The 14171-nt window shown below is 41.9% G+C and overlaps 1 protein-coding gene across 6 annotated transcripts in view; it reads right to left on the reverse strand.

Annotated features, from left to right (window-relative positions):
• Window positions 1-740: 740 nt before the first annotated feature.
• Window positions 741-14171, reverse strand: part of TCOF1 (treacle ribosome biogenesis factor 1) — a 60075-nt gene continuing 46644 nt past the window's right edge. For all 6 annotated transcript variants that reach the window (XM_072990059.2, XM_078385640.1, XM_072990056.2 and 3 more), the window contains 5 exons: window positions 12053-12272; window positions 7713-8252; window positions 4746-4816; window positions 3368-3401; window positions 741-1330 (listed from right to left, as the gene is read on the reverse strand). In XM_072990059.2, coding sequence (XP_072846160.2) covers window positions 3372-3401; window positions 4746-4816; window positions 7713-8252; window positions 12053-12272 — 861 coding nt within the window. In that variant the 3' untranslated portion in view covers window positions 741-1330; window positions 3368-3371. The remainder of the gene's footprint in view (window positions 1331-3367; window positions 3402-4745; window positions 4817-7712; window positions 8253-12052; window positions 12273-14171) is intronic.

Raw genomic sequence — 14171 nt, forward strand, 5'->3', positions numbered from 1 at the left:
CCGACTCTAAGGGGCAGTGCTCATCCCCATCTCCAAGCTGTAGAGCCAGCGTTTGTCCATAGACAGTTTCTGTGGTCACATGGCCAGCGCGACTAGACACGGAACGCCGTTACCTCCCCACCGAGGTGGTACCTATTTATCTACTCACATTTTTGCATGCTTTTGAACTGCTAGGTTGGCAGCATATTAATTGGCTGCAATTTGCTATCATAACTGACATGATGTCACTTACTCTAGAATAAAATTCCAGTAGGATTCTGCGTACTTCAGTGCAGTATTATACAAACAGCAGAATCCAGCAATCTAGTAGAGATTACCATGGTATAAGGGTATTATTTTTGATACTAAATATAAGCCCCTTTGCTTATTGTTGTTTTGAATATTCACAGACATTCTGAATAATGTTGGCAAGAACTCACCGGCAGAAGGAATGAGGCTAATGAGCGGGAACACCTGTGTTGAGACAGTGGTGACTAAGAGCTTTGGCAAGGGACATGGACCAAAGCAAAGCCGTGTTCCCTGTCCTAATCCATCAACAGGCTTTAACTGGTTATTAAACCAGTGAAGTCTGTCTGCATGATAAAACCTACTTTGAAGCCTGCTTCTCTTGCAAAATTATGAGACAAACACAAAAACCTGAGTATATTCTATACAAAATGCCAGATGCTTTGTGAGATTCCATTTAGCGGTAGCTGAAAGATTTTGTGCATTTTAGGAGACCAAAGATAAGCACACTCTCCTTCCAGTCAAAATCTTTTATTGTGTTCCGTTTATTAAAAAGAGAAAGGACGGATGAATAATAATAATTAAAAAAAAACAATCCCAGGATAACACAGCTTTGTACATATTCAACAGTGGAAGAAAGGCGATACAGAGTTGGACCAGAGGACCATCCCTTTTACCTTTTCAATTTTAACTTGACGTAGAAAGCAGGTAGTATGAAAACAGGGAAGGGGATGTTTTTGTTTAAAAAAATAACTCTTACGGGATGGGTGGCAGTAAAGGAGGATGTGGAGATCGCAATAAAAGATATTGCTGCATTACAATACAGAACAATAGGAGCCGGCTTCTTGCCTTTCCCCCCCCATACACCTCCCTTCTTCAGTTTCTGCCGTCGCAGTGCAAATCAGGGCACCTCCCATGCCTAGGCTGACTGCAAGAAAGGTATACCTTTAAAAATCACAGTTAAAAATAGTTATAAATTAAGATTTAAATCTAAACTTTTGATGTTCTTTTATTCTTTGTTGAAAAAATATAAACAAGCAGTTCCAGTTGGACGAGTACTCCCCTCCCAGTAGACTTCCATTCTTCACTTCGAACTGTAAAATCACTAAAGGAAAAGAAAGAAGCAGTTATGAAAAGTTTTCCCTGCAAGGAAGGAATGTGCAGGAGAACACCCTCCCGAACGGTTATTATAATGAGCAACTGCTATCTCAGTCACACACTGAGAGCATGCAATTCTTACTTCTTTCAAATGTTCAAGAAACCAGTAAAACTGCTCCTCTCCCTCTCTTTGATTTCCCCTCCAAAACAGATCTCAAAAGACACATGGGAGTCTTCTCCAGATTCAACTCTTAGGCATTGCTGGCCTTCAAAAATCTTCCATTGATCCATTTTAGATAGCAACAACTACGTTGCATAGCAACACATGTTTTAAAGATGGCTTTACAGCAGGGTCCTGAACTTTTGGCCCTCTAGACATTTCAGACTCTGATTAGTCCCACCCAGCACAATCCACCATGGGGCCCATGAAACATGTAGTCCAGGATATCTGGGGAGAGGTTCCCCACCTTTGGCTTAAAGGTAGATGTATTAATAAAGGCCTCTAAAGGGGTCTGGGTTTTCAGTTCATTTACAGTACAAGTTCCACAACTCTAAAGGGTTAGATGTTACCTGTAAGATGGTCCAAGTGGATAAGCAGCTTGTCTCCCCCACCCCACCCCTCTGCATTCCAAAACTAGGAGGGACAGGGACAAGAAACATGTTGAAACTACTATATGCCAAAGTTCAGAGAAGTGGCTATTTGAACATGGAGGAAGAGTTCTTTAATGAGCCAGGAACTTTCCTTGGGCAGAACTGGGCACAGAATGGGTAAAATCCAGCTGAGTCTCACCCCCTCTGTGAGTGAAGCTGCTGCCACCGCTGGAGGACATGCGAGTGGACAGTCTGGCCCCAGGGGCTGGACTCACATTAAGTCCAGCTGTGTGGGGATAGTCGTATACGAATACCCCCATCTCTAGTTCTGATGTCCCAGCATATGAAGAAGCTTGGAGGTAACTTAAAACCACAAATCAGGTGTTTCTCCAGAAGGATCCCTCTACCCCAAAATATGTAATATATATTTCTGTCTATTCTTTTCCAAGAAGAGGAAATGGATAGATGATACTTTTCTTTAAACTGTTTCCAGCACTCAGAGAATATATATATCTCCATCCTGCACCATTTGGTAATCACCCCCTGGCTTCCACTTCTTGTCTTTTCTTATTCTTACGGTAGGTCTTGATATTTATTCTTGCTAAAAGGAATACGACTAAAAACACTGGGGTAACTTTCGCTATCGAATACAAGCATCTTATTTAAATTACAGAATTCTTGTTCTTATATTTATATTTTGTCCAATGCCTTGGACCGAACTGATCTGGAAAGGTGGTTTATTGCTGTGTCTCCATGCAAATACACATAGATGGCACATACATGAGAAAGACAGCAAGTGTGTGATGTTCTGGCAGCCAGGTTGCCAGCAAACAATAAATGTGGCCTTTGGGACTGTAAAGGTTAGGCTACTCCTGTGCTGGATAGCTGGGTCAGAGCTCCAGCATTGTGGGAGTTGTACTCCAAAGCATCTGGGTGGGGCAAACTTGGCTGAACACTGCTCTAAACCAGCCATGCTTCACTTGGGCACCTCTATACATCTTTAGACTACAACTTCCACCCTCCCCATCAGCATGGCTAGTTATAAGGATGATGAAAAAAAAAACACAGTCCAAAAACTTGGTGGAATCTTGGCTGGCGAAAGTTGCTTTACATTAACAGGCTGGAATCCAGTTAGTAAAAAACCAAGTGCAGAACAGTAATCATGCAGGCAGTTTCCACCCTTTGGGGGGGGGGGGGTTTCTGTCACACAACTGCCTTCACAACTGGTGTGTGACCTGTCAAGTGATGGACAAATTGCCAAGGGAGAAAACCCATTGTGTGATTTTGTTCCACACACTTCTTGATCCAGTGGGAATCTGGCTAGAGCCTTCATGTAAGGAAAGGACCAGCTGCACTGAACGAGTACATTTTCTAAGCCAGAAAGAAAGATTTAGAGGATCAGTTTTTGCCAAGTTAACTCCAAATAACTGGTAGCGGGTTTTATGATACTTACTTGCTCATGCTGTTCCCTCAAGGTCACCAGATTTCTGAAAGAAATCAAAAGTCAGTTATTCAGATTTGTCTTTTCCTTAAAAAATCACAATAGCAGAGCAAGAATGCTGCGGGTTCAGAGCCTCTTGGCTCATCTCAGAGTACAGAAAACATAAGACTTAATTTCACACAGTGAAATAAGTACTTTCAGTTCTTCTCCGGCTCAGTCACCCATGTAACCACTTTTCTTGCCTTCCTCTTCAGACCAGGCGACCAAATTCCATTTAAGGAACATAAAACATCAGTGTGAAAAAGCATCCTGAAACGCCTCAGTCCTCTCATGAGAAATCAAGTTCTGGGCCATATGTCTGTGTCGGGGTCTGAGTCTGCCTTCTTTCTTGAATTTCACTATTTGATCAGTTGGGCTGAAAGACAGGCCATGTTTCTGACAGACGATGTGGCCAAGTGCTCTTCTCATGGCTCACATTCAAAGCAACAGCACTCTCTCAATACCCTGTTCAAAGCTGCCCCAAATAAAAGCTGCCAGAAGCATGAAGTGCCCAGCAAGGAATTGTACATGGGCAGCCACAAACCAGGAATGCAAAGTGTATAAATACATAAAAATCAATGTCACCAGCATTTTCTAATTTTGTACATTTGCATCCTAGCTTTGGAAATGCTGTTCCTGCATCCCCTCTGATATAATACACAGGCTAATGAATGTCTCTGACAAAGTTGCCTCTTTCTGACTTAAGCAATTTAATTTTTCACTTCTTTGATGTTTTATGAGCTGCAAGTACACCTTCTTTTGGAAGAAGAACAAGGTGATCTGGGGCATCTTAAAGACAATAACATATTTCTAAGGGTACAATCCAGCATACATACTCACGCAGGAGGAAGTCCCACTGAACTACAGTAGCTCTTCCTTTCTCCTAGACATGAGCAGGACTGCACTCCAGCATTAATCCAACTCATCCCACTGCCTCTTATTCCCTGGGTATATCTGTGTATGGCTGCTGCTTAGGAAACTTCGTATCAATCGAACTTCTACACATTAAACCTCAAGCTGTAAACTGAGTCTGGGGATATTTTTTTATTTTTATTTTTTGGAATTGCAACTCCCAGAATCCCCCAGCTATCATGGTCAGGGGGACTGTGATAGCTACACAGTTTTAAAAAAAGTTTAATTACTATATTCTGGATGTTGGCACTTGGTTTTGGTTCAAGGTTAAGTGTTACCAACTATTTTCTTGAAGTTCCAGCTCAATTTAGGCACTCAGCCATGTCTGAATTGTGCTAACGCTTTGATACAAAAAGAAAGGAATTGTACATACCTTCACTATGCGGCATCACACGACAGTAAAAGAAACATCAAGCATATGTTCCCAAGCGCATCTTACCTTCTTTTTCTTCTTCTTTTTCTGTAACCCATCTTCACTAAGAGACTCCATTTTTTTGCTTTTCTTTTTCTCTATAAAACATTTGTAAGGGAGAAAAAACAGACAGACTGTGGTTTCTGTAAAAGCACTGCTAGAGTCACTCACAAAAACTCATTACCACCCTCTTCTATGAAGCAACATTTGCACCATTATACTGAGACCACCGAGTCTTTCCCTGCATAGGGTTCCTGAAAGAGGAAGCATTTTAGGGTTTTGACAGAAGAACATGAAAGGGCAGGGGAAAGAACGACATCACACAGCACTTGTGTCATTTTCATCAGAGAAAATGGACGCATGTCTTTGGCAGATGGATTCTTTTCTGGGCAGCATATCTATATACAAAGAGGCTGTCACGAGAGCCGGTCCTGTTCCACTAGGGTGCACTTCAAATAGTGAACAGTAACGTTATATGGCCAGCGGTGCAGCAAGTGCCATGTGTTTTTAGTATCACATAGACATAGTATCACATAATAATGCACCGTCTCCCGTCACCTCTGGTGACAAAATACAAGGAAAGACGTTCTCAGCCGCTGTGTCCTCAGGTTATTTTTTCAGGAGAAGGAGGTGGTGAGAACATCCCAAGTGCAAGGAGAGACTCTATGTACGTAGAAGAGGGCATGCCCAACACAAATGCTTTTGGCATATGATAAACAAACACCACTGACAAATGTGAAACAATGCTAGCTTTTCCCCCTGTAGACCCAGTGAAAGGGTAGTAACAGGAGAACTCATGAAAAGGGCTTGGGGAGGAAGCAATTCCAGGAAGCTACTTCCCTCACTAATTAGGGTGTTTAAATGTTGGCAATTATCTTATCCTTTGGGAAGGTACAGCAGAATCCAAAGCAATAGACAGTTTCCAAATCACATCTCCAGGGAACAACTGAAGGCTTTCACTACACATTTAGTTAAATCACAAGACAACCCATTATTTTTACAGTAATAATCCTCATCTCCACACCCCCTTTTTTTGGACAAAGTATCCCTAGTTTCTGAATACATGAATCAAGGGAGACATAGCAAGAAAGCTGTGCATAATTGTATTTAATTGTTTTATCTTTTATTGTATCTAAATACAATAAAATAAGCTGCCCAGAGACCTTTGGGTAGTGTGGGCTGCATATAAGTTCACTAACTAACTAACTAAACTAAACTAAACTAACTTTCTTTCCAAAGGATGGGGAGCTGAACGTTGAATCTACCAACGTTGAATCTATCTATATTTGACCCAACCTGTCCCAAGAATGCTCCCTCAGCTCCACCAAACCCCATTTTCAGTTTCTTTCCCACGTATTCCACATCCTTCTGCAAAAGGACGTCTGTGGGCCCCACCTCTCCTTCGTGAGCCAGCACAGTGAGAGAGAAAATCACTCTGGAGGCCTTGGAGGAATTGGGCAAGCCTTAGCTAGAGCTACACATGGGCTAAAACTGTCTTCATAACAGAGTGATTAATAGCAGTCCTCATTAGCAACTCATTGGGAACAGCAGCTCTAAGCATTTAAACAAAGGCTTAAAACTACTGAATCATCTCAACAGATATTTATGGCTTTCTCCAGCTCCTGCTTAATGCAACAAAAAAGAGTAACCCTCGGAGCTGAAGCACAGCAACACTTTTCCCATATAGATAAGCATGCATTTTGGGGGCCTTTAACCACACTAACGCCTTGCCATTTAAACAGTCATACTGGCTTCCTGGCTCTCTTTTGCCTTGCAATGGGGAGAGGAGGGAAGGAGGCAGCGGTGATGGTGCATGCACACATCCTGCATGCATAGATGCACCAGGGCCACACATTTTATGGAATATGTCTACATATTCCATAAAGACAAGACTTCTATTTGCACATGCACTGTGCTAATCTCCCTTAACTGAGAAGTGCTTGCTGTCTGAAAGCAGCCAGTTTTATTCACTGGGGCCTGTTTATACACAGAGGCTTGTTTTGAATGGCAAAAGGTAACAGAAGGAGGCCAATTCTCTGCGCCATTTTATACTGGGATGAAGCACTAGAGCAGACTAAGTTTGATTCTAATTTCATTTTGTACTTTACTTATATTTGACTTTTATATTGAGGCCAATATAAATTTTATTGTACACTTTTATTGTGCATACACACTTGAGCGAGTGTACAATAAAAAGCCAAACACAATGAAAATCATATAGCAAAACAATGTGGCATCTCTCATAGCATAGCCTCGTGTGTCAAAGGCAACTACTAGAGGGGGTTGTTATCCCTCATAACTGTGGGCCCACACTGGCCTGAGAGGAATGGGCAAGGAAGGAGAGACTGATGCTCAGCTTTGGTCCAAGGCAGCAAGGAAAATCTGGCCTGAGAATTGAAAGCTGAGCCCTGGAGCAGAGCAGAGAAGGAACCAGACTAAGACCACACTCTGTGTGGCATAGAAGCGAAGGAGACAGGAAAAAAAAAGGCAACGCCAACGATTGGCGAGGGTACAGCCAGCCGTCTGCACCGAGAGAAAGGGACAAAGCAGCAGAAGAGGCGTGAGTGGTAGTACATGTGAATGAATCCATCTCCTGGCCCCTTCTCTCAGTGTTTCTCTTTAGGGCTGAAAGAAGAGCTGAAACAAAGGGATACTATTCTTTTTCCCATGGGCTGGACATGAAGCCTTAAAGAGAGAGATGGGCATGGGAGGGGATTCATCCATTGTTCCACTATCTTATTCCTGACACCCAGGGAGTCGTCTGCTAGGATTCCACCTACCGAGGGTGAGGCTTATGTCTCCAATTTTCAAGCATTCCCTTCATGTTCCTAACACAAATGAAGATCATGCTTCTGTGGCTGGTAAGCCCTACCACATCAGCCCACAAATTGGGAGAGCAAAATGTGCTCAGCAGACAGAGAAAAACAGGGCAGAGGGTATGCATTGCTATGGAAAGGGTGGGTGCCTGCCAAAGAGTGAGGGTGGCATTCTTACTCTTATCAGCTTTCTTTTCTTTGCCTTCTTTCTTCTTTGGTGTTTTGGTGTCGCCTGGAGTCTTGGATTTCTTTTTCTTCTTCTTCTTCTTCTTCGTCACAGCCTCTGGGTTGCTTTGCGTTTTCAGCTTCTTCCCTTTCGTCTCCCCTAGGCTAGCGTCCCCAGTGGCCAGCTTCCGTTTCTTGGACACCTTCTTCTTCTCCCCACTCTTGGACGCCTTGGCTGCTTTTGGAGTCTTTCCGGCCACGGCAGGGGCGGCCCCTGCCTCCTCCTGGCCTCCAGCGGCCAGGATTTGGGCTGCAGCCTCCTCTTTGCTCTCGGAGGCAACTTGTGCAGGTTGAGCTTTGGACCAGGAAGTGAGCCGGATCTGGACCGCTGGAGCCTCCTTGGCTTTGCCGTTGCTCTGAGCCTTTGCTGTCGTCTTCTTTGCTTTGGAAGCTTTGGGGACCTTGCTTCCTGGTCCTTTTTTCTCCACTGTGGCCTCTTTACCCACCTTGGCCACAACTGTGCCCTTTCCTGAAGAAGGCAACGTGCTGACTTCTGTAAAAACAAACAAACAAAAAGTAAACAGTGAATCCCGTACGGCCTTCGCACCCACTGAGAAGCTGAAATCTGTTGACAGCAACACTGCCACTCATTGGTTAACACAATCCCATGCCCAGAAACGGTGTCTAATCTCATGAAGGGGTGGCACACAACCTGCCAGAGGGAATTCTTTTGGCACAGAGAGTGGAGCCACTTTGGGCTGCTTTGCGGTGGCATGAGAACTTTTCTTCATTTCTTTTATTTCTTTATTACATTCTAATCCCACTTTTTTAAAGTAAGCAACCCAAGCTGGGCATTTCTGTGATACACTTCTAGGTATGGATTGAAGAGCATGCCATGCACCAAAATGAAATTAAATTTATAAAGGACATCCAGGACGAACATGAAGTTTTTACGAACTATTTCAAGATGTAGTGAGGGATGGAGCACATGTTATTCTGTTTTTGGGCTTTTGTTCTTATATGTAAAAATTGCCCTCCCTGATCCTTGGACATGACAGAAACTCTATGGAATCCTAAACATTTAAAAAAAAACAAGCAATATGCGATGGGTTATAAAGGAATGTAGTACACACTGAAAATTCAGATAGGTGGACCCTTGTTTTATTTTCATATCAAGCTTGTTTGCATGGCACCAGAATAAAGAAAAATGTTTGGAAACTTTGTGCCATTGATTAATACAGTCCCAGAGAATCAACACCTAAAAAACCAACAAGGAAGACATCCCCACCTCCTCAGCTTTTAGCAAGAAATATAGTCTCTTTTTGCTGTTCTATTCACTAATGATCCATACTTTATATCAAGCAAAAACAAAAGAAATATAAAAAATAAAGAAGACAAAAACATTGTGGCACCTTAAAGACTAACTGCTATATTTTAATATAAGCTTTTGAGGACACTCCACTTCCTCAGATCCACACTCTGTTCATTTTGCAAACTGTTAAACAATTTCTACAAGGCAGCAAGAAACAGAGTGGGGTGTGGCTGGGGAATACAACGCAAAGCTATGCCTATTACTTACTCAATTCAACTACTTCCTTCAGGTGTCCTGCTTAATGGGCAGACAAGAAAATGCAAAGCACAAGTAGACAGACTTCTGAAGATGTCCAACAGATGGCGGCAAAAGACTTTTCAGAAGGGCTGTTGGCTAGCCTTTATTTAAGCGTTACTTTGTTTAAAAAAAAATCACAGAGCACACCATCGTCTTCAGGAATGGATGTGCTCAGCCAATAGTGAAAACAGAGTGGAAACTTTGCACTGCAAAAACCAAACCTCCAAAACATTCAAGTATTACTTGAAAAAAAAATGTTGTATTCGGGTAGCCCGAAATGTTGGATAAATAAAACACAGAAAGCCAGCATCTGCTTTTAAAACTAGCTTGCTGGCCCCAAAGAGGGAAGACCTATTAAACTGGGGCTAGGGAATTTGTGGCCTTCTAGTTGCTGGATGAGATGGCTGGACACTGTCTGCGAAGCGACCAACATGAATTAGACACAACTCCGGGAGGCAGTGGAAGATAGGAGGGCCTGGCGTGCTCTGGTCCATGAGGTCATGAAGAGTCGGACACGACTAAACAACTAAACGACGACGAGTTGCTGTTGGACGAGAACTATCATCATCCCAGACCAGGGTAATGGGGTTCAACAATATCTGGAAGGGCACGTGCTCCCCACACCTATAACAGTCTAGGAATGTTCCAAAGGAGACTGCCAGATATGTGACATAAAAAGCAAGGCCCTATTACTATTCTATTCTATTAGAAAAGATAATTTTTTTCTAATAGAAAAGATAAAGGAAGATGGGTTAGAATTATGGACAATAAATGAAACAGGAGGTACGAAATTAGGCCTGTTGTGGGACATGATGAAAGTAATTTCAAGAGGAATAACAAAAAGGGAATCATGTAAACTAAAAAAAATTAAGATAAACGTGAAAAGACTGGAAGAAGAATTGAGAAATTTGGAACGCAAGTTTTTTTTTTAAAGAAGGAGATAGAAGGATATTGGCAGAAATTCAGGCAAAGAAAAATGAACTAGAAAACTTATAAAGTTCAGAGGGATCTGATGTATATAAAGAGGATTTTTTTGAATTTAACAATAAAAACTCAAAATTATTAGCTAGAATGTGCAAAAATAGATTAAAAATACGATCGGGATAATTAAAGATAGAATAGGTAAGAGGTATAATATAATGAAAGATAAATTGAAGATTTTTCAAGAATTTTATCAGAAATTATATAAAGAAAACAATACTGTATACTGAAAGAGGATATAGAAATTATAGAAATGAGAATTTTAAAACTAAATTATTAGAATGTGATAAAAGAATATTAGAAGAAGAGATTAAAGAAGAAGAAATTGCTGAAGTCATTAATAAACTGAGATATCTATTTGGGGTAGATTTATTGAATTTGTATTAATGAAAGGAAAGGGGAAAGCCTCTAAGCAACAATTAATACAGTTTTGGAAAGGAGGTTCATAATAAAAGCATTGCTCCAAAGGGTCCCATGGGTATGGGGGTGCACTGCATTTCAGATTGCATTAGTAAGTATTTTGTATTCTTGTATTTGTTTTGGAGATTTAAAAAAATAAAATTAATAAAAAAGCAAGGCCCATGTCGCCATCCCATATACTCAAAAGCTGAGCACTGGGCATACTAGCAGAAAATTAAAGAGTTAATTTCCTGCCCTTCAACTGCTTCTTTTAAAGAAAAACAAGGACAACGGCTATCCAATAGCATCAGAGCACAGGCACTGTTCTATGAAAGAAGAAGTAAGGTGGTGCGGCAAATCAGAAGGAAAGTTTGTGGCACTGAGTGGCACAGTCCAAGCTGAGAACCAGGACCCTAAGCCCCCAAGACCTGGGGATCAATGAATCTTGTTCAGATCAGCCTCATGAATAATATACACAGGAAGATGGCTGCGTAAGCCAGCTTGTGATACAGAAAACTAAGGAAGTGAATATGTAAGCTCAACAACATTAAGGGAAGACCTACAGATAATGAGTCAAAGCTAACCTAGCTACACACATAGATGTTTACATACACATAAGCACAGGCACCAATTCATTTTCTGAAGACAGGCACTTTCAATTCTGTTTGACTTCATGTTACTCATCAACTGAGGTCTTAATCTTTGCCATGCAGTCTGTATTCATCATATCTCAAGCAATAGGAATTTTTAATATCACAAAACAAAACTGCTTTGCTTTGTGTATGTAGAAAGATGTTTTCCCTCAAGCTTCTGATTTAACATTTAGAACATGACTTGAAGAACATTCCATTGTGTTAATGATGCTCAACACACTTAACACATTGAAATTTTTAAGGAAACAAAAAGGCCAGGATAGTCATTTTTCTCAGAATCTGGTAACATGCTTAGAAGGTGGAAGCATGCTCCACGGTCACCTCTACTATGAGAAAACATTCCCACCGTTCACCTACTCTTCTGAGAAGAAATGCTGAGCCCATTACAGAAAGGGTGCATTAAGAAATCCGTAAATCTGTGGCTATCACACATTCCCCGTCATAAGTCCTCTGCAAGGAGTAGATATCAAGAGAGCTTTTAAGCCAGTGAGCATGTCCAAGTAGCACAAGCTGCGTGTTGTGCTGACAGCTTCTCCCCCCAAGTGAGTGAAGAGGGAGGCTTCCGCCGGTTCTACTGAACAGAAGCCCTTGCGGCAAGGCACGTGCCTCCAGTAAGAAGACTTGCTTGCGTAAATCTGAGCACAGTTAATTAACTGTTTAATTGCCCACCCCGTTTCAGTCTTGTCTACTAATCCATCTACCAAGACTAACCTGCCTTGGTTCCAACTATTTCCTCAACATCTGTCTCAGAGTCACTGCTGTCACCTGACGAGATGCCAGCAAAGGCAGGTTTCCCAGAGGTCTTTGCAAGGGTACTGGGGACAGAAGCACCGGCTTTTCCAGAACTCTGTTTCAAAGGCATGGAAGAAGTGTTCTTCAGTGCAGTGTATGCTGGTGTCTTGGAAGGACCTGATGAACCTGCCAAGAGGGACTACAGAGGAAGAGAGAGAACACATACATATGCATGGATTAGAAAGAGGTAGCTTCTGACTGAGAACTACACATCTCCCTTCAAGAAGAGACACTTCAAAGAATCATAAGGTGGCCACAATCCATCATCATCTGTCTCTTTTTTTTTACACTCTCAGGAATAACGATAGAAGAATTTCTAGAACATGGTTCTTCAAAGACTTTTTCTCAAGGGGTCTTGATGGAATATGAGAGAAGGACATGAGCAAGGAGCTGGTAGGAAATTTGCTGAACTGAGGATGGTGAGGGAAGCTGACTGCAATGGCTGTTGGGAGTGAAATGGGGGAAATGCACAATCAGATAAAAAGGACAGGTTCCCCTTGACATTTAGTCCAGTCGCGTTCGACTCTAGGTCGTGGTGCTCATCCCCGTTTCCAAGCCATGGAGCCAGTGTTTGTCCAAAGACAGTTTCTGTGGTCACGTGGCCAGTGCGACTAGACACAGAACGCCGTTACCTTCCCACTGAGATGGTACCTATTTATCTACTTGCATTTTTGCATGCTTTCGAACAGTTAGGTTGGCAGGAGCTGGGACAAGCGATGGAAGCTCACTCCATCACGTGGATTCAATCTTACAACTGCTGGTTTTCCGAACTTACACCACAGAGGCTTCTGTGGTTTAACCTGCAGTGCCACCACGTAGCACAAGCAGATACCAGGAGATAAATTCTTTCAAGTTAAAACCATCCTTCATTGCTCACTACAATTGCTGATGAAAGTAACTCCAAAAAGACACCCCCCCCAACCTCCTAGAACTGCGATGTTACTTTCTACAGCCTGGTTACAAATTTGAAAAGTGTGGGAGATTCGAAAAGCATTATGACTAAGCTGGGAAAATTCCACAAACCCGCCTAGTTCCATGCCTTGCGAGGGCTCCCCTATGGTTCTCCACTGCATGGGTAGGAACACAGAAGCAGCTTGTAAGCCAAGACTGGCTCAGTTGTAGAAATACATAAAGAAAGTTGGGAAGAGTTTTTAAAAAAATTGCTGTCAAAGACTTCCATTCTCCCTTGGGGAGGAGAGGGAGGGAGAAGTTATGTGAGTGTTTTATGGATTTATGATATATACACTAAATTTGCTTCTTTGTTCTCTCGCTGTAAAGCACCCATAGGGGAGGCTGCTGCCCATCAGGCTTGCATGCAAGTCTAATGTATTGCAGATGTACAACACATATTATACATTGCTCATAAAATGGAGTTTTATAGTTTAGACATGAGCTTAAATTGCACATTAAAAATTGCTGCTGTATGCACAACACAGCTTTGCTTGTTTAACTGTTTCATTGCTCTGCTGGGTCTGCCCTTTACTGAGGGCTGAGCAGGTTAACAGATGGTCAGACCAGTACAATTAATTGGGCAAGTTGCTGGGAGCTTCTCTCACTTAGTGGCCCTGAAATCAGCAGGTACATTTTCATTTGACCCTATCCTGTAACTGTATTTTCTATTTACAACTCTGAATACATATACACAGTGCTATTATTAACGTCTAGACACAGATTAAATATTAAATAGAAATCAAACTCATTTTATCCAGCCTATCCATTTTGGAGCAAACTTAATCTAATCCTTGCCATTTCACACTCCACATATTCTATTGCCAAAAATAAATAAATTCTGCATTTCAGTTTCTTAAAGGCATTGGCTGCATTCACAGTAACTGATAGATCAGGATTCCTGGTTTGTTGTGGAACAGCAGCATGTCTGTGAATGAAGCTTATGTGCTCCAGTTTCTCCCTTTTGCATGAACATGTGAATCTCGCCAGAAATTGCTAACATATTCCAGTGTCTGATCAGAAGATTCCACTTGTTTCCCCCAAAGGAAGCCTGTTCCATTAAGTAAACAATTTTTGATAAGTTTCACTT

This window comes from Pogona vitticeps, chromosome 2, assembly GCF_051106095.1.
Source record: "Pogona vitticeps strain Pit_001003342236 chromosome 2, PviZW2.1, whole genome shotgun sequence".
NCBI classification, from domain to species: Eukaryota; Metazoa; Chordata; class Lepidosauria; order Squamata; family Agamidae; genus Pogona; species Pogona vitticeps.